A 24594-nucleotide genomic window follows, 5' to 3' on the forward strand; every position below is an offset into this window, starting at 1 on the left:
AGAGAAGAGTCAGCCTGTGTAGTCTTGGGCAAGCAGCACAGCCCCAAGGATAGCCATAAGTCAGAACTGACTTGATGACACACATAATTATGCATAATACATGTTTCAAGATTGTGTCTTTTGTTATGAACATGTCTGACTGTCAGCAGCAAGGAGATTTGTCTTTAAACAGGTCTTAGATAACAATTGAAAAATAATAGTAAATGCTGCTGTGTTATCTAGAATGACTGGATTTTATTTTAGTGAAATCTCAATTTTATTTTATAATCTTTTCTGTTTGTAGCATTAAATGTCATTAGTAGAAATGTGTGGTATAACATTTATCATACACTATGAATTTCTGTGTACAGAACTTAAAACTTGCTGAAATTGATTTTCCCTCATGTCTAATTCAGTTTTATTGTAGTTGGGTTAGATAAACTCATAATGCTAACCTGAAAGCAGACTGACTTACTGAATACATCAGTGACTCCTAGTCCTTGGTGCGGAGGCTTATAAATAGTTGGCAGAGTCATTAATAATATTGCACCAGTATAAATAATCAAAACATGAAAAGGGAACATTGCACTTGATGGCAAAAATTGTTACCTCATTGTTGGGGAGAAAAACTAGTCACTAGTGCTTGGTAGTGATGTGACATCTGATTGTTTTGCATAAAGGAACAAAAAAAAACTTCAGTCACAACAGGATAGCATCAGAGTTCCTGAATTGGACAGAGCATCATCTAATGTCAATAAAGGCCATTCACATCAAGGGAATTCAACACAAAGGCTTTTTCACACAGCAGGGAATCAATATCACAGACTGGAATGGGCAATTAAATGATGTAGCAGGCTGCATCTAGGAGCTTTGTTCCAGCATATAATACCAAATTTGCTTACTTTTTCTAGGGTGAGGTAGGGAAGACCAATCTTGGCAAATTACCTGCTTTCTCTCAAAATCAGTGTCCCTCTGCTTTCATTTTTGCTAGGATGAACTTTCAGAAGAGCTTCACTAGAGAAGAGCTTAACTACCTTTTCCATGACTTTTGTGGACCTTGCACAACAGGAAGGCCTAATTTCTGCTATCTTTCTTTTTGGTGTAATTCAGCTTCTCTCAGAAAGGAAGCTGAGCTGTGACTTCTCATTTACAATTACAAACATGGCTTCATGTACAGAATATACATTTTTTTACTATCTATACTAAAAATGCTACTGTTGGATATTGTTTCCAAACTTGGAATGCCTTGCATTTTTAAGGAACAAATGTTTAAACAATTGACAACAATTAAATACTGCTTTTGTGAATACCCAGAAACCTGAAACTGTATCCAGCAAACCTGGATCCTGGTGATATTTGTGGCTCACTGAAACTTGATATCCACAGTGCAGTTTTGGGCAGCCATCCAGAAGGAAATTGCATTATCTGAATTCATGATTTTGTGCAGTTGTTGAAGGCTGCTGTATAACTCTCTTCAGAAACTTATTCCTGTTGTTAAAATGTGAAGTCCCAAATGGTACTATGCTTGAGATCAGACATGAGTCTGATTACCCTGACTGTGTTACCAATCATCCTCCTCTTATGGTAAGCACATTCCTGTTGTTTTGTACTTCTGCAGTGAAGAGGTGTAAAAAAAAGCAAGTGGAGAAAGTGCACTCTTCCATTATAATGGATATGGATGAAGACACTTCTTAGCAATGAGAGTACTTTTGTTCCAAAGACTGAGATTTCACTTGATTCAATAATGTGTAGACACAGGTTATGCAACTGGTAATTCCTTTATCTAGGCACACAAGCAAGACATTTTCCCTTTGCTTTATCTCATAAAAGCCAGTGTACAGGGTCATTTAGTTCACACTGTTGAAATAAAATAGTGTAATAAAAGCAGTATAGTTAATTATTGTAAATAAGTTTCTTGTGTTTCTGCACCTATTTATTGATATGAGACATATCTTCAGGAAACTATATTTAAAAATATATGAACTAAGTGCAGTATAATAACAGTAATAACAAAGTAACAATGTTTGCTGTGTTTTTCAAAGAACTAAATCTCTTTAAGTAGGATATTTAAATGACTGTGAGCTTCCTTGTGAAACTCTGCTTTGGTCTTTTCTGGTGGCCTTGTTTTGGGTCCCATAAGTACAGTAGAATCAAGAAGAAGCTTAATTTTTCTAGATGGAGGCCATGAAGCAGCAGGTGTCCTGGGGGAGTTACCCAACATGGGGAGACCAGAGTCAGGGACCCCATGGTACGGTTGACAACCCTGCTACGACAGTCTGTGTCAGGGCTTGCAGAACTTCCACCCTCCAGTTATGCAAGTGATGGCAGAAGCCCATGGAGAGAATTATCGCCACTGAGGCCAATGGATTGGAAAGCCAAAGAAATGCTATTCAAGGTTGTAGTTGAAAAGACATCCATTATGTCAAAGATGTTGTATTCAAAGAAGATCTATGGTTGTTAGTCTGGGCTTAAGGATTATTGAGGGAAAATAAACCCAGTCACAATATTCATTTTGTCTTTCTGATGGCAGATGACAGTTTTTCTTGCTTTTAAACAGCTAGTCTAGACCTTTCAGTTCTAAAATTTGTTTCATTTTGGAGTGTTGTTACTTTTGCTGGTTGTTGCTCTTCATCTTAATGTTGTATGTGTTGTTAAGTTGCCTAGATAACTTTATTGTGCATTTGTGTACAAGTACCATCAAAACAAGGTATGGCATATCGAATTCTTATTTATTGCTATATACAAGCCAAATAAGCATAGCTGACTGCGATGCCACAAAGTTCTTGTGAACAGTGTGTGAGTTGTCTCCTATCCTTTTCTGATAAACATTCTTGCCCACTTCTTTCCCTAAATGATAACAGGATGTTGGATTTTGCACAATGTGTGTGGACATAGTCCCACTGCCCCAGTAAAATTCCTTGTTACATCATCTGCCTAGATTGAAATATTTCTGTGAAAAATGTTTCATATGCATAAGAAAATTTACAATGAGAAACTCTTCTTGAGAGCATATTTTTCTATGAGAAACCTCAAAATGCTGCCGTTTGTGCATACTTTAGTGTACAGAGTAGTCATGTCTTCAAATAGCAGCCTAACAGACATTGTTCCCCTTGAGCAATTTAACCTGCATTTCCAGCTAAGATGCTGTCTTAAATCTGATTGTTCTTCTTAACAGAGTAAGTCCATTGAATTGATGTAACTAAATTCCCATTGATTAAAAGGGTGTACCCTGGTTGGGAATAACAATTAGATTTAGGTCAAGGTGTCTAAATCTTATGGAGTCCACCTGTTACAGTTGGTGGGCATCATGTGCACCAGGGTCTTTCAAGCTTGTTGCAAATACTGTAGTTCCCAGGCACTAGAAAATTGTTACTGAATTCTTCTATCTTGCCTTCCCTCTGCTCAGCAAAGGTTTCTTTGAATTTGTGTTGCACTTCATATTTATAATTCCTTCGCATGGATCTTGTGGAATTTGTGTTCTTTTTCTCTTTTTCTGAGGAAGAATTGATGCCTCTTATAGCTTGGCCTAGACTTGGTGTTTAATAAATGTTTTTTTCCCCAGTGCTCTAGAATAGTGATTGCCAACTGCTACTGAAAAGTCTACATGTGTAGTTGAATGAATTTGAGGCACAGAATTTCTTCACACTAATGCTTGGCAGCATGATTTATATGTTTTTGTGGAACTTGTTGGGCTTTTAAAAATCTAAGGAAAATTCAATTCTTTCTAGAACATTAGCTTCTCATTGGCTAATTGCAGTTGACTAGATATGGGTACTGATTCAGATGTGATAGGACCTCTTTCATAAATAACTCACCTACATATTGGTGGCAATTAGAACAGCTTGTTCGTTTTGTTACTAAGTGTTTCCTACCTAATTGACTCTGTAACCTTTTGGTGATGAAAGTCTCCTTGAAGGAGAATTTTGTTCAGCTTCCTAGGAGTTTAGTAGTTGGCAATAATTCTGTGAAGAAATAGTTTTTTCCCTTTTGTGTTCTCTTTGTCTTTTTTATTTCTTCTGTTTGTTAGTATACTGTTACTAGATGTGTGCAGGTCTGGCCAAGCTGACTGGAATATTCTTGGAGTTGTTGCCCAAAAATGCAGATTTGCATACCTCCATTACTAACTTTGAATCATTGTAGGCACTTACTGATTTCTACTTCCCAATGTGATATTTGCACCTTGGAAATGAGGGTTAAGGTAAACTCTTGTGTGTCATGTTTCTGATTTGAAGCACTGGGCTGCAGGGTGCATGAATTGATGAAAACATCAATGCATTCTGCAAACTGTAATTTTTAACAAGGAGCCAAGTCAGCAGTGCTTTCACCCTGAATGGCATTTTCATATCATGTACCATTTACTAATTCTGGAGACTACATTACACCACTGGATGAAGAGAGAACGTAATTGTATGTGTGAGATTTATGGATATCTCCTTTCTGTAATGCAGAAGGAACACAGCAACAACAACAATAATAATCATCTTAGAATTGCAGAGCTATGATGAGGTGATGTAGTAGGTTAAGTTAGGTTATGTGCTGTCAAAACGGATTCAGTGTATAGCAACACAGATAGGGTTCTCAAGACATGTGAGATATTTCGAGTGGTTTTACCATTGCTAAGCATGGAACTTCTTGTTTCTTTTAGACTGCTCACAGAATTCATCAGAACTCCCCCAAGGCAGAATTCTGAGAGCTGCAGCCTGAAAACTAGTTTAAAGAGCAGCTTTTCTCATCTCAGTGCAAGCTCCCATTGCTATTATATTGTTCTTTCAAGAAGAAGGAAATTGCTCTTGGTGATGTGCGGGAGTGGCAAGCATTCATGGGAGTCTCAAGGGAGCATGGGATGGGTAGTTCTTTGAGAGGCACCTTCTATAGGGCCTAACAGACAGTGAAACTACCTGTCCCATGCTCTCATGAAACTCCCATGAACCCTTGCTGCTCCCAGGCACTATCAGGAGCAGTTGCTTTGGACCCTGTCTATTGTTGGACTACAACTTGTTTTTGACCTAACTGTTGTATCTGGTAGTGAGAAATGCTGAGAGTTGTAGTGTAGGGACATCTGGAAGTGTTGCAGTTTGCTGCTTATGTCCTCCTGTAGGTGAAATGGATGGTATCCAATTTTCTTTATTCTGGAACTATTGCTTTGATATACAGTTATTCAGTTGGGCTACAGAGAATGTGGAATATGTCTTTTGAGATACTACGATGTATCTTCATCGAGCTTGTTTCAGCTGATGTCTGAATTTTCAAATTTTGTGTTTATTATTATTAATGGGCTAAACTGAGTGAATGTTCATTAATTTATCAACATTTTAAATCTGTTTGAAATACAGTAGTTACTGGCTCCCATAAGGGCTCAATTCAATAACAAACAGAAAATATGTGACATCACTGTTATTGCTTACAAGCTGTATAAGATTCCTAAAGGAAAGGTACTTGAAGGAAAGAGAAGAGAGGAGCATAAGCTCATTAAACAAGACAGTGTGCTTTAACCAGGCATTTAGTGCAGAACAAAGAGAGGTTGATCTTATATTGCTGGTTACTTTCTAAAATGTAATTATTTATTTCATCTGTTGATGATTAATGCAGGGGTAAATTTTGAGAAATGTAGATCTCTCTGGTTAAGCATCCAGGACAGGGTATTAGACAAATTAAATCTTCATCTACTAAATTTTACTAACATATTTTCAGGACCCTAACACATAGGAAAAATTATTGATTAAAACTGGACAGTTATACTTCTCTTGCCTTCTTAAAAATCATTAGTACAATAACATGAATATATTTTAATATACATTCAAGATACAGTGATAGGCTGTATCAAACCTGTACACTCAAACCATATAAAGTTACAATATAGTATATTTTGTATTGTAGGTACTGAGGTGGTGACTCAACACTTACACCATGCGTGAATACAAACTAGTGGTTCTTGGTTCAGGAGGTGTTGGAAAGTCTGCATTGGTAAGTAGTTCTTCCTTTGTTGTTACTTTTTAAAGATAGGAGTGGAAACCTGTGGCATAATCTGACTCTTCCAATTTTCTAATTTGTCCTTCTGTGGCTCCCCAGATAGTTACACATACTTTTCCACAGCACCATAATTTGTCAGTTTCCCATTATGTAAGGATAAAACATCTTTCCCAAGGCTCAGTTGCTTTACTGTTGCTCTGGGAGACTTTCCAGCACATGCCTATTCCTAAATTGTTTAGAAGATCACTTGCAAACTGGCCATATAATGGGACGCCTGCCATTCCACATTATATTCAGGTATTAGGGACACTGGCCAATACTGTCAGTATATCACATTTTCTTCTGTTGTAGGATGATCAGAAAGTGAGTTTTGCCACACTGAATATAACACAAATGTGAACAAAACGGTTACTGTTAGGAGAGCTAGTCTGGGAGGTTCACATGCCCTGTGTGAATGGGCTTGGGCTTTTTCATTTCCATTTAAATATTGATTGCACAGTAGCTAAGAAATAGGTCAGCAGCCAGCATCAATAAATTATTTTAAAGCTTAAATATTACTTTGAAAAGCTAACTGTGCTAATGTGGTAGAGGAGAGAACCTATAAATTATGGTAAAATTGCTGCACCATAGTGGATTTAGAGCAGTTTTCTGCTCTGGGAAATAGTTAATTTTCTTAGAATTATTTACCTAGTTCTAATAATGTTAAGATATTAAAAGCATGTTTTTGTGCTGTTGGCTATGTGTTTTAGTCTTGGATCTTCCTGTGTATGTTTCTTCTCTAAATTGGCTATTCTTTTTGAAAATCTTACTACATTTTGACACTTAGTCACTGCCAAATATGTGTTAGCAGAGAAAAAACTTGGGAGTTTTCAAGAATCCTAAAGTTCTTCTTCATGTCTGGCTTGGGAGAACTTTGGCAACTACAAACAGATAGGGCCAGTGGGCTAAATATGCCTCCCTAACACCCTTCCCCCCCTTTTTTTAGTCTAGAAGGCTCTACTCTCTAGGAGACAGTGGAGAATTTTACCGTGTTTCCCCACAATTGGCTTGAGGCCTAAAGAGCTCTCCCCTTTTCCTGCCAAAAACCATGGAAATAACAGTTGGTCATTTTTAGTTCGGCAAAAGGGCTGTTAGGTATAAAACAAAGTCTGTGGGAGACTGAAAATAAGGCAGAATTGCTCTCTTGTCCTCTAGATGTGCAAGTGTGTTTTTTGAATCAAGAAAAAATGCGTGGGAGGTCTATTGGGGACAGTACATGGCCTCTCGACTGCACTGTGGCTATCTTGGCCTAGTGCCCAAATGAAGAGGTACCTTCACATGACCCAGCATACTGGATATTCAGGCAAGTGGTACAGCCACTGCAAGACCACATAACTAGCGTCTTCTAAAAGCCTCAAATAATCAGTGCTTTGAATTGTCAAAAAACAAGTGTGCGTTATCAGTTCATGATGAGAACTTATGCTGCTCTTAGGTTGGGTAAAATTATACTTTATCCTATAATAGTCTATGCTTCAGATGGTTCTCAAATTACATTTTAAAACATCCTGTCATTAAAGCCATAACTCTTCAGTCATTATTTCTTCTGCAGTAGCAGTATTTTGAGTTTTTGTATTTTGTGGGGAACAATAATGACAGATCTTCTTGTAGATAACCAAGTCTTGCTCTCCTCTCTTCAGTTTTAAATCATCATGATCTAGACAAGCATTGTTTGAATATTATTTGAAGGGTGTGCTTTATTATTATTTTCTTTGTTTTTACAGTGCAAAGTGAAATCTAAACTTTGCAAAAACAGTTCAGTTTCTTCAGAAATTCTTCTATCAGCACGCATGCCCTTGATCTGTTGTGCAGTTTCACTGTTAAAAAGTAGGTTGAAGGTGTCTCAAATTGAGAGCCACTGAAGAAATAGCTGATATGTGTCTCAGCATAATGTTCAGATGTTCAGAACAAACTGTGTGAATGATAAATGATAGCCCAACAAAAGTAGCAGCATTGGTTTATTTTTCCTTTACTTAGCGAAAGACATGGAATTAAAATGCCTGTCTTTCTATATACATAGATGAAGTGAGAGATTTCTCAGTTTGTTCGATGTGATTTGTCTGTCTACTTTTCTATAATAATAAGAAAAATGAATGGTGATAATAGTGGATATAAAAAGTATAAAAGATCTGGTATAAGATTCCAAGTGTAATTAATTAATTTTAATAATTAATCAGCATCTTATTTTATCTGTGGTGTCATAAACAACTACAGTGGTGCCTTGACTTACGAACTTAATCGGTAATGGAATGGTGTTCATAAGTCAAAACGTTCGTAAGTCAAAACAGCTTTCCCCATAGGAACGCACTGAAACCCAATTAATCCGTTCCAGCTGTTTTTATTTATTTATTTATGTATTTATTTTATATCCCGCCTATCTGGTCGGGTGAGGACCACTCTAGGTGGCTAACAATCATAAAATGATACAATAAAAATGTAATAGGCAGTTCTAAGTGATAAAAGCACTACATTACATTACACGATACACAAAGCAAAAACAGTAAGAGAGGAAAGAAGGGGGTCAGGAGTTATGTGATGGGAAGGCCTGCCGAAACATCCATGTCTTTAATTGCTTCTTAAAGATACCCAGTGAGGGAGACCCACGAATCTCAGGAGTTAGATTGTTCCAGAGGCATGGTTTGTATGTCAAGGCACGGTTTGTAAGTCAAAGCATTCGTTCCCATAGGAACTAATGCAAAACTGGTTAATCCGTTCTCTACCACTAGGGGGAGAATATTTTTTTAACCTAAAATGACTTAGGTTTAAAAGGGGCAGGAAAGGAGGGGAACAGAGAGAAGACAATGGGGGAGGGAGAGAGTTTGGAGCCTAAAACACATGCTAAAGAAACACATTTTAAACCAAGCCAGCACAGATCATTGCAAAAACTTTTCTGATTTGCAAGGGAAGCATGCATGAACCATTGCAAAAGCACAGAAAACAAACCGAGCATATCAGAAATGCAGAGAGAACAAAGCAAAAAAGCAAGAGAAGCATTCATGAACCATTGCAAAAACAAACGGAGCAGATCAGAAATGCAAAAACAAAGCAAAAAGCATGCAAAACACATCAAAAATGGGGGATAAAACCCCCAAAAGCAACTAAATCCCCCAAGACCCATCGGAAATGGGGGGAATTAAAAAAAACAAATTCCCCAAGACCCATCAGAAATGGGGAAAAACACTCCAAAAAGGAACCTGTCCCCCATCGGAAAGGAGGGGGGGAACCAAGAAACAAACACGCACACCCCAAGACCCATCACAGCATGGAAACATAAGCCCCCCAACCGAAAATCACACTGCAAAAATACCCAGAACATTTTTTAAAAAGTATAAAGCAGCACCTTACCTTAGCAGGTAGCCTCTTCAGATCGCACACTCTCTAAGTGCTGGAGCAAAAGAGCTACAAAGAAGCAGCCTCGTCGCCACTCTGAATTCACCTATTTGAATTTCCTTCCCCTTTCCCCTGCCTTTTTTCTGTTCATAAGTCAAAGCTTTGTTCGCAGGTCAAAGCAATATTTTGTGAATGGAGCTGTTCGTAACTCAGAATGTTCATAGGCCAAGGCGTTCGTAAGTCAAAGCACCACTGTAATGCTGATAAATAAAAAGTCTGGCACAGGTTTCAGCACTTTATAAATAAGTGTACACGTGTACTGTGGCATTGGTCAAATAACTTACAGTGAGCGGTGTAATTTATAACACATCTGCTAAAATCCTGTTCCATATGTTACTCTGTGCAAGGCTGATGACAGCCCTCAGCCTTATAAGACATAACTGCACCAACAGTATTTCAGCCAGTTCATTTTGATAGCACTTTGGTTCTTCAGGCCTGAAGAATTTCACTCTGAATCATGATTGTTATTAATGCTTACTCTTATAAAGTTCTTTAGAAATATTGCAGCATAGTCAATAACCTTCCCAGACTTTAAATATTTGTTTTATTAGGGATGTTTATTAATCATAATTGTCTATAAGCTGTGTGTGTGTATAAAACACTGTCTTCTATTGTAGACTGTACAGTTTGTTCAAGGAATATTTGTTGAAAAATATGATCCTACGATAGAAGACTCATACAGAAAGGTATGTATATCCTTTCAAGGTGTAATATATATTTAAATGATTAACATATTTGGTATTATGCAAAATAATTGCTCACCATCCAAAGCTGCTCAGTTTAGAACAGGAAAGGATGTTGTCTGAAGGAGTAGATGTTCCTTCTTGGAAGACTCTATTCTTCAATATGAAGCTCTGTTGTTAATAAACGAGTTACCTTTTTTAGTTCAAAATCAGTAGTGCCGATGTAAACAACTTCCAGTGAATGATCTAGCCTTTGATATAGCATGAAAGTAAGTAGCAGTAGATCTTTCTGCCAGAATGGAAGACATGTGGAAAAGATTAACATGTTATCTGCTCTGAGCGTTCCTCATGGAAAAAATAGATAAGTAAATGAACAGAATAAATAATACAAAATGGCTATAAGCCATTTGAGATTTGTACAAATGAGAAACAGTATAGAAATGTACTAGTGGTGACATACAGGTAAAGTAATGTGAGCTAAAATATCAAGGGATTTGTGTGGGGAAACTATACAGGCCTACGCATCCATGTTTGTTTATAACACTGGTTCTTAACCTTGGGTTACTCAGGAGTTTTGGACTGCAACTCCCAGAAGCCTTCACCACCAGCTGTCCTGACTGGGGTTTCTGGGAGTTGCAGTTCAAAAGCATCCAAGTAACAAAGGTTAAGAACCACTGGTTTATAATACAGTGTCCACATTCTGTATCAAAATTATACCTTTATTCTTTTTTATGTGACTTATAGCAACCTTTATAGGATTTTCAAGATACATGAGATATTTCTGGACTGGACTTACCATTGCCATACTTCAGTGAAGTTCCATGGCCATGCAGTGATTTGAACTCATGTCTCCTGTGCTTTTGTCTGTCACTCTATCCACTGTACACATTGGCACTCAGTGTCTTTATTAAGCTTATAGTATAAAATTACTGCAATGTGCTGTATAGTGTGATAATGGTTATGGAAGTATGTGGCGGTGACTGGCTACGTTAGTATAATATTGCAGAATGTTATTAAGCATTCTCCTAAGAGGAAAAACCTGCCAAGAATAGAATGTTTGACACTGTTTTTATAAGCTGAATTAAATGGTGAATTTGGCTGAGGGGAAAACTATATGAGAGCTTGAGTGTGGGTACTGGGTACATGATTTCCAGGTTGGTAGTGAATTGAGGGCCATAGACCTCAGAGGCAGAGTGGCAGAAGGAAAGGGGAAGCTTGAGTAATAGAATACTGTAAGAATGGGAAATTCAAGAAAAAGTGTTACATTACAGAGAAGCTAAAGAAAGATGTATGTGAAAGTGGTTTGTAAAGGAAAATAATGGGGCTTAAGATGTTGTATCCACTAGGGGCGGACATGGGAGGGAGAGACGAAAGTGCTGAGAGGCATTGATATTAATCAAGAGGTGAATGATACCAGCCTTTGCTTTATCTTCATTTGCTATATTAGGCAAGCTGCTGCTCTCTCAGTACCATGCACAATTCAGGTTGCCATCATAGACTTTGACATCGTATATTAATGAAAATTGGTTTTCTCTTTCTCAAAATTCCTTAGAATGTTAGCAGGCAGTAACTTTTTCACTGCCATCTTGTTCTTCCTATCTTTTCTCTCTCAAGCAAGTGACCCAAGCAAAATCAATAAACTATTTTGCTATTTTATTATATAAACTTTTAAACTCTCTTACAGCCTGCCATCTGCTCTGAATATGGTAAGGGACAAAACCTTGTGCATTATGGGTACCTTGTAAAAGAAAACAATTGAGTATCTGAACTTTCATTGTTTCTGCTTCAGTACAAATTTGCTTCTCTTCTTTTGACAGCAAGTTGAAGTAGATGCACAACAATGTATGCTTGAAATCTTAGACACGGCAGGAACGGTATGTAAAAAAATTTATATATACCATTGTTGTAAGCCAGCTTTTACAGATGAAATGGATTTACAGAGCAGTGAGTGAGCTTCATAATAAACTAGATTTCATGATTATAGTGAGCATGTCATTGTAGTTCCTTATTAATTCACACATCAATTAGTCTTCTATACCCATTCAACAGAAGCCAGTGAAATTAATGGGACATAGCAGTGCTGATTTAATTAGCAGAAAACAAAATGAGAGGACAGGTTAGAATTTGAAAGGCAGATGAAATACTGAAATATTCACACATTCACTTTGGCATCTTTGCTCAGTATCTCTTCAGACTTAGCACATAGAGCCAGTTGTCAGACATGATGAGAGTTGTAGCTAATCAAAACCTTGGCAGGGAGTTATCTTCTCTGTTCCCTGATGTACTAGCAGGTATTCTATAAATGTTGTAGAAGCTGCATAGAAATAATTTTGCTGTACATTTGGACCACTGTAAAATTTTGTACATCTTCATGAATCTGATCTAGCCAATTCAGAACCCACCAAATACACAGTACATCAAGCAGTGACATGGGTTTTCAATAAGATTTTGCTCTCTGAAGTCAATTGAGATTTCAGTTAGCATAATGATCTAAAACATTTTGTAAGCAAGACTAAAAGTTTGCCATTTTTGTCTGAATTATTTTGATCAGGAAAACCAACCGGGGTTGTACTCACTGTGATATAAAAGTTATTTTTACTTAGAAATTTTTGAAGACTTGTTAATACTCAGTGGCATGTTTTATTCATGCTGTTTAGATTTTAAGAGGGGGTTGGAATAAAGGAATTATCCAGAGGGCAGACAAGCCCCATTTGGAATATGAAGGAAGTGGCAAGGGAATTTATCTGTGTTACTAGTGTCACACTGGGGTAAGTCAGGCTGCTTTTGTTAAAATCTGAATTCTGAGTTTTCCGTTTTATGTCTTGTATTACAGGAACAGTTTACAGCCATGAGAGATCTCTATATGAAAAACGGTCAAGGATTTGCTTTAGTATATTCCATCACAGCACAGTCCACATTTAATGACTTGCAGGATTTAAGGGAACAAATTCTTCGAGTCAAAGACACTGATGATGTAAGCATGTTACTGACATTTCTGTGAAAGTGGTTAATAATAATATAAACATAGGCCAAAATCCTATTGTCAATTTATGCTTGCATAAAGGAAATTATGTAAGTCTTGGCAGCAAATTTCCACACATTAATAAGATGCTGGTTGCATTCCTGCATTCTCCAGGAACATGACCAGCAGCTTGTTAATGAATAGCAATTCACTGCCCAGAGTTCAGTGGATTCTGGCCATAGTTTATTTCTCTTCTGTAGCCAACATACTTTATTTGAACACTGCGAAATGGAGGCATTCTAATATATATGCATAGGAAGTTATGTTGGCCAAAAATGAACTCCCTGTCATCTTTCCTAGATGTGGTCAATTAATAAAATATCTCTAGTTAGTTACTAATTCATTATGTAATTGAGGTGGCACAGATTTATAGCAAAGGTTTAAATGAAATAAGGAGTATCAAAAGTATAACGGTTTCTTTTTAATCAGGGGCAGTAGAAATAAACTGAAATGTTCAAGGCAACAAAGAGTATACATGAAAATTGGATAATCCTACTCTTTATTTTGATATGAAGTACATCATATATATAGCTATTAGTCTTTGAACCAATACGCTTTTTCTCTGGAAACCTGTATAAATTGTCACTAGAAAATAACAGTGGTTTGAGTATATCAGATATATTGGCTGAAATGCTGTTCCATAACTTTCATCTGTGTAATGCTGATGATGTAATCAGCACTGGTGATTTTTAGTTTCTAAAAAATTGCTCTTGCTGCTGATGTCATCATCCTGTCACAAGCATATGTTACAGAACAGGATTTCAGCCATAGCATGATACATCAAGAGACTCAAATAGTTTAGTTTTCCCTAAGTTTTGCTGATACATATCACAGCACTCTTGCTGGAATGTGGTGCAGTTTGAAATAGGTGTTTGGTTGACATTTGTGTGGAGCAATCCACCCCAAGCAGCTAATAAATTACTCTGATAGTCTTCCAGATAATTCTGAGGTAGAGCCTTGGCAGTATATTGTCCATTAAATTTTCTGAATTTCCAGGTTTCTAAATGTTGAAACTAAATTAGGCTGTGTAAAGAAAGATATATTGGCTGGCATTATAAGATAGTTATTAATATCTACCCCAGCTTTTTAGGCATGGGGAAGGATATAACATATTATAGGCAACAGCATCAGCAGCTAAACAGTGTGTTGCCCAGCCCTACTTCAAAGTTACTTTAATGTTCTGATTCATTTTAAATGCTTTTACTGTAACATTTACTCTATTTGTTGATGCTGGTTGCTACTTAAATTTAAAATTTAAAATCTTGAGTTTGACTTGAGTTTGTAGCTGCAATGATTTTCTGATTCTCACAAATATGCATATATGGTTTATCACTATAGGTACCAATGATTCTGGTTGGCAACAAGTGTGATTTGGAAGATGAAAGAGTTGTGGGGAAAGAGCAAGGACAGAATTTAGCAAGGCAATGGAATAACTGTGCATTCTTAGAGTCTTCTGCAAAATCAAAGATAAATGTTAATGAGGTAAATACTTTAAACATTTCGGTGAGATTCGTTTTATCTAACCAGTATGGTACATTAGATACACACTTCTTGTGCATTATATAACTATAATCTTAGTCTTACAATGTAAAATAAAATATAGGACATTATTTGTGTTGAAATTTAATAGGATGAGTTAGGTGCAATCTGCGACCTGGGTAGAATCTAGGAAACCTATGTAAATTGCTGTGAGCTTTTTGAAGAGAGTTGCTAATAAGTGTAATAACTTGGTTTGGATCAAGAGCACTGGTTTTTTAATGTAAGCCTTTCAGTGGTCTATACACTTCTGCAAAGTTTTTGAATTAGGATTTTAGATTATTAACTATTAAAATCCTTATTCTAACTTTCTGTGGCATGTTTCAATTATCCTGAAATACAGAATTTCCTGCAAAGCCTAGTAATTTTGCATGTCTGCATACTTACAATATAATCATCACATGTCCTTTTTTGTAATTTATTGTACATATATTACGTGTCTTGCTGCAAGTACTCTATTTTGAACATTTATTCTGGATTTCTGAAAAGTTAAACAGCAGTTTTAAACACCTTTGAAAAGTGTCTTAGGAAAGTGTTTCAGTATAGGTATATATTTTGGTTTGGACTAATGACCAGCCAATATTTGTGATTTATTTTTTTATTTATTGCATTTATATCCCGCCTATCTAGTCGAACGACTCTAGGCAGCTGTTTACATCTGATTACATCAGATCTTGGAAAGGCTCAAGAAGAATGGAGACAAATCATTGTTTAATGTCTGTAGTAAATAAATAATCTATTTTTCATATTTTTGTTGTGTACCACCAGAACAGCTGTTGGCTAGATGGATGGTATATAAATTGAGTAAACAAACAAACAAATATTGTTTTGAAATCCTTTTCTACCAATCAGTTGCCAGATGCCTGCTGGCAGAAAGACAACATTGAGGGACTAGCCCAATCTCCCTTTAATAAAGAGGTTCCAGAGCCTGGGGGTGGCTACCCAAAAACCCTCTCTCATGTTCCCACCAAACACGTATCTGAGGGTGGTAGGACAGAAAGGTCTTGCCTGAAGATTATAGCTGCTATGCTGGCTCATATTGAAGAACACCCTGCTTCAGATAACCTAGAACAAAGTCATATAGGGTTTTATAGAGCATAACCAACGCTTTAAATTATGCCTGAAAACAGATTGGTAGGGCTACTAGGACTTCCATGTTGTAATGAGGAGTGGGGGAATGAAAAAAGCTTTTTTTCACTTTTGTATTCTTTCATCAGTTACGAAAGAGAGCATCATAAACACAAAGGATTTGTGTTAATGAAAAACAGATAAAAATGTTATTCTTTTTTGTGTTTGTCCTTTTTTTGTTTAACCTTTCTTTATCTTATGTCTGTCAAAAATGTTTGGGAATTTTTTTATCTAGTAGCGCTGCAAGGGCTGCTATCAGCAGCCTATCAGGATGTCTAGGAGAGGGGGCCCCTTCACGGATTGCTGCCTTGTTGTGGTGAAGGGACTTGAGTAACTCAGGGAAGCTACGGGCTATGCCGTGCAGGGCCACTCAAGACGGACAGGTCATAGTGGAGAGTTCTGACTAAACGCAATCCACCTGGAGTAGGAACTGGCAATGCCACTCCAGTATCTTTGTCAAGAAAACCCCATGAACAGAAACAAAAGGCTAAAAGATATGACGCTAGAAGATGGGACCCTCAGGTCGGAAGGCGCCCAACATGTTACTGAGGAAGAGCGGAGGACAAGTAAAGTAGCTCCAGAGCTAATGAAGTGGTTGGGCCAAAGCCAAAAGGATGCTCAGCTGTGGATGCGCCTGGAAGTGAAAGGAAAGTCCGATGCTGCAAAGAAAAATACTGCATAGGAACCTGGAATGTACGATCCTTGGGAAGCTGGATGTGGTCAAACAGGAGATGGCAAGAATAAACATGGACATCCTGGGAGTCAGTGAACTAAAATGGATGGGAATGGGTGAATTCAGTTCAGATGATTATCATATCTACTATTGTGGGCAAGAATCCCGCAGAAGGAATGGAGTAGCCCTCATAGGCAACAAAAGAGTGGGAAAAGCTGTAATGGGATATAATCTCAAAAATGATAGAATGTCAATACGAATCCAAGGCAGACCTTTCAACATCACAGTAATCCAGGTTTATGCACCAACCACCAATGCTGAGGAGACTGAAATTGACCAATTTTATGAAGACTTACAACACCTTCTAGAACTGACACCAAAGAAAGATGTTCTTCTCATTTTAGGGGATTGGAATGCTAAGGTCGGGAGTCAAGAGATAAAAGGAACAACAGGGAAGTTTGGCCTTGGAGTTCAAAATGAAGCAGGGCAAAGGCTAATAGAGTTTTGTCAAGAGAACAAGCTGGTCATCACAAACACTGTTTTCCAACAACACAAGAGGGAACTCTACAAATGGAAATCACCAGATGGGCAATACCGAAATCAGATTGTTTATATTCTCCGCAGCCAAAGATGGAGAAGCTCAATACAATCGGCAAAAACAAAACCTGGAGCTGATTGTGGCTCTGATCATCAGCTTCTCATAGCAAAATTCAAGCTTAAACTGAAGAGAGTAGGAAAAACCACTGGGCTAGTCAGGTATAATCTAAACCACATCCATATGAATGCACAGTGGAAATGAAGAACAGATTCAAGGAACTTGATTCGGTGGACAAAGTGCCTGAAGAACTTTGGATAGAGGCTCGTAACATTGTACAGGAGACAGCAACAAAAACCATCCCAAAGAAAAGGAAATGCAAGAAAGCAAAGTGGATGTCCAACGAGGCCTTAGAAATAGCAGAGAGGAGAAGGGAAACAAAATGCAAGCGAAATAGGGAAGGCTACAAAAAACTGAATGCAGACTTCCAAAGAATAGCAAGGAGAGACAAGAGGGCCTTCTTAAATGAACAATGTAAAGAAATAGAGGAAAATAACAGAAAAGGAAAAACCAGAAATCTGTTCAGGAAAACTGGAGATATTAGAGGAACATTTTGTGCAAAGATGAACATGATAAAGGTCAAAAATGGGAGAGACCTCACAGAAGCAGAAGACATCAAGGAGAGGTGGCAAGAATACACAGAGGAATTATACCAGAAAGATTTTGATATCCCAGACAACCCAGATAATGTGGTTGTAGACCTTGAGCCAGACATCCTGAAGTCAAGTGGGCCTTAGAAAGCTTGTCTAACAAGGCCAGTGAAGGTGATGGCATTCCAGTTGAACTATTTAAAATCTTAAAAGATGACGCTGTTAAGGTGCCACATTCAATATGCTAGCAAGTTTGGAAAGCTCAGCAGTGGCCAGAGGACTGGAAAAGATCAGTCTACATCCCAATCCCAAAGAAGGGCAGTGCCTAAGAATGCTCCAACTAGCGTACAATTGCACTCATTTCACACGCTAGCAAGGTTATGCTCAAAATCCTACAAGGTAGGCTTCAGCAGTATGTGGACCGAGAACTCCCAGAAGTACAATCGGTATTTCAAAGGGGCAGAGGAACTAGGGACCAAATTGCTAACATGCGCTGGATTATAGAGAAAGCCAGAGAGTTCCAGAAAAATATCTACTTCTGCTTCATTGACTATGCAAAAGCCTTTGACTGTGTGGACCACAGCAAACTATGGCAAGTCCTTATAGAAATGGGAGTGCCTCACCAGCTTATCTATCTCCTGAGAAACCTATACGTGGGACAGGAAGCAACAGTTAGAACTGGATATGGAACAACTGATTGGTTCAAAATTGGGAAAGGAGTACGACAAGGGTGTATATTGTCCCCCTACTTGTTCAACTTATATGCAGAATACATCATGCAAAAGGCTGGACTGGAAGAATCCCAAGCCGGAATCAAAATTGCCGGAAGAAATATCAACAACCTCCGATATGCAGATGATACCACTCTGATGGCAGAAAGTGAGGAGGAATTAAGGAACCTTGTAATGATGATGAAAGAGGAGAGTGCAAAAAAAAACAAACGGTCTGAAGCTCAACATCAAAAAACCTAAGATCATGGCCACTGGTCCAATCACTTCCTGGGAAATAGAAGGGGAAGATATGGAGGCAGTGACAGATTTTACTTTCTTGGGCTCCATAATCACTGCAGATGGAGACAGCAGCCCCGAAATTAAAAGACGCCTGCTTCTTGGGAGGAAAGCGATGACAAACCTTGACAGCATCCTAAAAAGCAGAGACATCACCTTGCCAACAAAAGTCCGCATAGTCAAAGCTATGGTTTTTCCTGTCGTGATGTATGGAAGTGAGAGCTGGACCATAAAGAAAGCTGACTGCCGAAGAATTGATGCTTTTGAATTGTGGTGCTGGAGGAGGCTCTTGAGAGTCCCCTGGACTGCAAGGAGAACAAATATTACCATTCTAAAGGAAATCAACCCTGAGTGCTCACTGGAAGGACAGATCCTGAAGCTGAGGCTCCAATACTTTGATTATCTCATGAGAAGAGAAGACTCCTTGGAAAAGACCTTGATGTTAGGAAAGTGTGAAGGCAAGAAGAGACGGGGACAACAGAGGATGAGATGGTTGGACAATGTCATTGAAGCTACCAGAATGAATTTGACCCAACTCCGGGAGGCCGTGGAAGATAGGAGAGCCTGGCGTGCTCTGGTCCATGGGGTCACGAAGGGTCGGGCATGACTAAACGACTAAACGAATGAACGAGGAGAGGGGGAAATAGGAAGTTAGATTCTCTAAAAGGGTCTGGATAGGTTGTGATCCAGTGAGGGGAGTGCTCTGTTTTTCTGTTGCTTTAGTCAGCCCTTGTGGATGTGGGGGAAATCCCTGTGCTAGAGAGAAAATGGGGTGAACAGAAGGGTTCTCAAGGGTAGATGAGGTGGGAAATCAAGAACAAGGGGCCAGTAGGGAACTGCTGGAAAGTGAAATAGCAAGGAGGGAGGGCTTAGGGTGGAAAAGAAAGCAAGAAGTTGAATGACAGGCAGCAAGGAGGGAAATTGCTGAGGGAGGTGAGCGGTGGACAAGGAATATTGGAGGAGTGCTTCCTCCTCTGAAAACTGCTCGATTCAGTGGAGAATAAAAAGCATTTAAGACAGACAGAGAGGTAAAGCTGAATTATAAGTACCAAAGGTTGATCTCTCCTTCCCTCTCTCTCTTTCCCTTTCTCTATCAATCTGAAAAATCTTGTAAATATTTTAAGTCTTACCTTTCCAGGCTGTTAATCAAGTGGCTGTGAGACTATCTGGAGCCTCCCTTATTAGCTCCCTGTCTTTTCTTTCCTCTGTGTTTAAATTGTAGCTGTTTTACTTCCAGGTAGAGAACAACCTCTGATATTTAACTTGTGTGGGTTTTTCTTTAGAAGGTTGTATCACTTGCATAACAATGTTCTCGTGTTTAAGGTAGTAGAGAACTGCTTCCCAGATGCAAATGCGTAGCGCATTTAAGAATAACTTGGGCATATTATAGAATTTTTTTCTCACTAGAAAGATATGCATTTCCTTGGTTCACCATGCAATCTTGATCATGTTTTGTGGGGGATAATTTTCCTGTATTTTTTGGGTCCTACTCTAGAAAGTGTTAGGTTTGCAGCCTGAGACTTGCCTATTATTGCCCTTGGTAGAAATCTACTTCTGTGGCACGCAAAGCATTTAGTAAAACTACTTCCATGAAGAAAACACTTGTTTACTTGTTTTCCTAAACATTTTGCATTTAGAGGGATTAAAAGTCGGCTGCTTGAGGCATTACCAGATACCTATAGTGGCATTTATGTTTTCAGGTTTATCACTTTTTAAACATCTAAAATAGCTAAACTCCTTGGAAAATATTGAATATATATAACTTTATCTACAGATCTTTTACGACCTTGTGCGGCAAATTAACAGAAAAACTCCTGTGCCTGGAAAAGCACGCAAAAAGTCATCATGTCAGCTGCTTTAATACATGTGTGTACTGTAGCACTGAGCCAGGTAGGTTTGAAAATAAACAAGGCTTGTCATTTATTTATTTATTTATTTATTTATTTATTTATTTATTTATTTATTTAATATCCTGCCTAACTGGTCTTGTGACCACTCTAGGCAGCTTACTAACACATAAAGCAATATATAAGTGTAACAAACAAACAAAAAAGAATTTTACATCAATATGAAAGCACATCTAGTAATGGTATATTTTTGAATCTCCTAATCACTTGAATTATTCAAATCTAGCTTAGGTTAAATGTTAGTTTTGAAACTAACTAGTATGTATGAGCTGACTGTGGAACTGACATACAGGTGAAGAATTGCAGACTGCTTATAGGATAGGTCCAAGCATATACTTCTGCAAGTAGAGGACATATAAGGAGAGGCCCTTGTTTTTTGACAGTTATTATTTCAACTGTAATCAGCCCCTTCAGTCCATGGGGCTACTGAAGGAAGAGGGAAGTGGGAAAATCTTGTTTTGAGGGAGGAACTTCATTTGCAGTAGCTGGGATCAATGCATGTTACTTATTATTTATTTTAATTCATATTCTGCCTTTCTCCCCATAGCAGACTTAAGATAGCTCACCGTCAATCAAAACTATCTAATAATCACCATTTTAAAAAAATCCATCAGACACAGCGCTAAAAATACCAATTAAGCAGTATTAAAATGATATTAAAATACTTCTAAGAACATCTTAGAATCATAATAAAAATCTGTAAATCCAATAATTGTAGCACTCAAAAAAAAAAAACCCCACCAAAACCACATGTTGCATAAATGCTTGTGTGAAAAAGGCCTTTGTTTGATGATGGAAGGGCAAGAGGGAGGGGTTAACATGGCTTCTCAGAGCAGTGCATTCCAAAGCCTGAGAACAGTCATTAAGAGGTCTCTCTCTCAGAGCCTATGAGGATGGTGGGACTGAGAGAATAGCCTCCCAGAAGATCTTTAAAGCTGAAGTGGCTCATATAGAATTTAACAATCCTTCAGATAACCTGGACTCAAACTGTATAAGGTTTTATAGGTAATAATCAGCACTTTGATTCAGCCTAGAAACAGGTTGCCAGCAAAGTTGTTGTATTAGTTATATGCTCCATCTAACCATTTCCAGTCAGTAATCCAGCTGCAGCAACTTGTTCGATAGTCGTAATTGGCTGAAATCAAGAAAATGCAGCAGTTCTCTCTGCCTTTTTCCCCCACAGTTCTCACAGAGTTACTAAACTAAACTTCTTGTTAACTTGGGGGCCCAGTGAGTCTTACTGGAATTCCACCAGGATCCAGGTTCTGGAAGGCAGAAAGGGAATGCTTTGGTCCAGGACACACCTCTTTTAGAGAAAGCTTGTATAAATGAGTACAAGGGCTTAGTTTCTGCTGCTCATCTCCCCGTCCCTTCTGTCACTTGCCTCTCCAGAACTGTGGCCGCGTCCAGGCTAACATAGCCTTGTCCAAACGTGTGGCAAGTGTCCATGTTGCCTGACTCCTGTCACAAGCCACTAAACCTGATGCTGGTAGACAGCTTCTGGCATCCTCCAACACATCCTCTTTTTCCAAGATAGGTAGTGACTCCTTGCCTTCCAGTTCTGCTCTTTTATTCCCCTTGATCCAGCTATTTCTCATCAGGACACTGTCTCTCCTGCAGCTGCGGGGACTTCCCTCCAGCCAGCCTGATTCTGAGGCAACTCCCCCTCCTCCTGGCTGCCTGCTACCTGTGGGCTAGGGCCAAATGGTTTACTAGGGATGTGTGCCTGCACCTTCTCACAAGTATATTAGTAGAAGCTTGAAATCCATTACCCACAAATTAAGTGGCTAAACTTCAGCCAAAATGTTGCATATAATTACAAGCACAATGTAAGTAAATTGCAGTGTGCGTATGGAACAAGGACTATTTTGACATTTGACTATGAAAAATAATGTTAAGTCATAAAAACAGTAGCAAGGCTAATCTTAAGAAGCTTTGAAAAGGCAATGACATTTCTTGCCACCAACAAGACGGCATGTGCATTTTGTATTCAAATAGATGAGCTGCTCATGGTGGAGAGTCATTTCACAATTAAGTGTACAGTGTATTACTAATAATCTTGATATCATTATTATGCATGAATCTGCCACATAAAACCCAGTGCTTGTAAGGCTAGTGGGATGCACATATTTTATACCTGGTCATACCTTGAAATATCCTGATCTTTTTGATTGTTTCAGAATTGGTTTTAGACTGTTCAGGATCACATTCTTGTCTCCAGGTACATGCCAGTAATGGCTGAGTTTCCAAGAGTGTTTGGTTCAGTGGGCATTATACTCCTAGAAAGAATGCTTCAGCATGTTCATTACTTTTTATGCTACAGAATTATAACAATAGAATGGAACAGAGAACCTTTAGTACATCAAATATTCATCTCCAGCTCCATAAACTCCAGATAGCCAATGAGGAGGAATGATGAGAGAGTTTGTAGTCTTAACATCTGGGGAGTACTCATTCTTTATGTTGGCATAAAATGTGTAATATATTGTGGAACCCTTGCCCTTTTAGATTTTATATGTAAAGTAAAATCTGTTGTGATGAAGCAAGTTGGATTTAATCAATTCTTGGACTTGGTTCTTTCTTGCACTTTTCTAGGCAATGTACCTTGAATTCAGAAGAATTTTGAGTACAAAAATTTGCTTGTCTTTTTTAGTTGGTAGGAAATAGTAGGAGATTGTTGTTTTACTCACAGAAGGTGCCTCTATTTCCTACACCAAACCTCCCAACTTCCAGCAAGGTCCCCTACTCTTTTTTGTACTTTATGGGAATGGATGTGGAGGAGTTACTATGGGAAGTGGGGGAGGGGAGTCTTGTTCACCTTCCTTTGTTGCATTGACCTAAATCTATACTCAGCTTAATATGTTTATATTTTATTTAAAATGTTTTTAAAACATCCTTTAGTTCAAAAGTAATGGGTTTATTTAAATATTTATGTTTTACTGTAAACTTTACAGTTTTTTATTGCTGGAGCAGTTGGTTTCTAAAAGTACATAGAGTGAAGCATAGTAGAATACCATCTTTTGCCCTAAAATTGCTAACAAGTCCCCAGCCTTTCGGTCAACAGGGATTTCTCTCCTTGCCATATCAAAATTCAAATCCACACGAGTATGTCATGTATATATGACCAGATAGGCGGGGTATAAATGGAATGAATGAATGAATGAATGAATGAATGAATGAATGAATGAATGAATGAATAAATAAATAAATAAATAAATAAATAAATAAATAAATAAAGCCCCGAGTAGACATGGTCTAGAGGGGCGGGGTATAAATCTAATAAATAAATACATAAATAAATAATTCTTTTGTCACTGTCCATATTGTTGTTGATGTCAGTATTTTTGAGCACATCTTCCTCATCCCACTTTTCAGTTATTCCCTCCAGGTTCCACTCCATTCAATCCACTCCAGATAACTTTGCTCCACTCCATTCAATCCTTTGTTCCTACATATTTAATACTTCTCCCTAAATTGTTTCTTTTCGGCATCTTTTTAAGGGTAAAACTTTGATTCCTCCAGAATTTCATGATATGCAGGTGGCCATGGATATTTGCAAATGAAGTGAATAACCATCAGACAGCAGTGCCCATATCCATTTTACAATCTTTTTTTGCTGCCCTCATTGTTTAAAGTCAGATTCATTGATAGTATAATGGACTAAAACCTGTCAAGCCAGCTACGCACATTGAAACTCTGTTTTCCAGTGTCTAGCAATTCCAAGGCATGCAGCAATCAGCAGGAGGGAGATCATATCTTTATATAGCAATTTTTCATTATCATTATAAAACATGGAGAGCATGAATTGTTTGTTATGGTGTTTTATTGGTTCACTGGTCATCAGTGTAAGCACAGAAGCAGGTGCTGTGGGATTCGTAAACCATAGAAGAAGCAGGGCTCACTCCATTTTCTCGAGCATAAATGGAAGAGCTGATTGTTATGCGAGGGCATAGCAAGATAGAAAGATCAGTGAAGTTCTTGTAAAACATATTGGCCAGAATTCTATTACTTATTTAAGTCAGCATATGTCAGACAGCATAAAACACAGTGACTGGTGCACAGCAAGGAATACAAATTT

General features: G+C 38.1%; 1 protein-coding gene across 3 annotated transcripts in view; it reads left to right on the plus strand.

Moving 5' to 3' along the window:
• Positions 1-24594, plus strand: part of RAP1B (RAP1B, member of RAS oncogene family) — a 45050-nt gene that overhangs the window by 16930 nt on the left and 3526 nt on the right. For all 3 annotated transcript variants that reach the window (XM_073000394.2, XM_073000393.2, XM_078376914.1), the window contains 6 exons: positions 5857-5943; positions 9993-10061; positions 11876-11932; positions 12892-13032; positions 14419-14562; positions 20384-20499. In XM_073000394.2, coding sequence (XP_072856495.1) covers positions 5887-5943; positions 9993-10061; positions 11876-11932; positions 12892-13032; positions 14419-14562; positions 20384-20470 — 555 coding nt within the window. In that variant the 5' untranslated portion in view covers positions 5857-5886 and the 3' untranslated portion in view covers positions 20471-20499. The remainder of the gene's footprint in view (positions 1-5856; positions 5944-9992; positions 10062-11875; positions 11933-12891; positions 13033-14418; positions 14563-20383; positions 20500-24594) is intronic.

This window comes from Pogona vitticeps, chromosome 5, assembly GCF_051106095.1.
Source record: "Pogona vitticeps strain Pit_001003342236 chromosome 5, PviZW2.1, whole genome shotgun sequence".
In the NCBI taxonomy this organism is placed as follows: domain Eukaryota; kingdom Metazoa; phylum Chordata; class Lepidosauria; order Squamata; family Agamidae; genus Pogona; species Pogona vitticeps.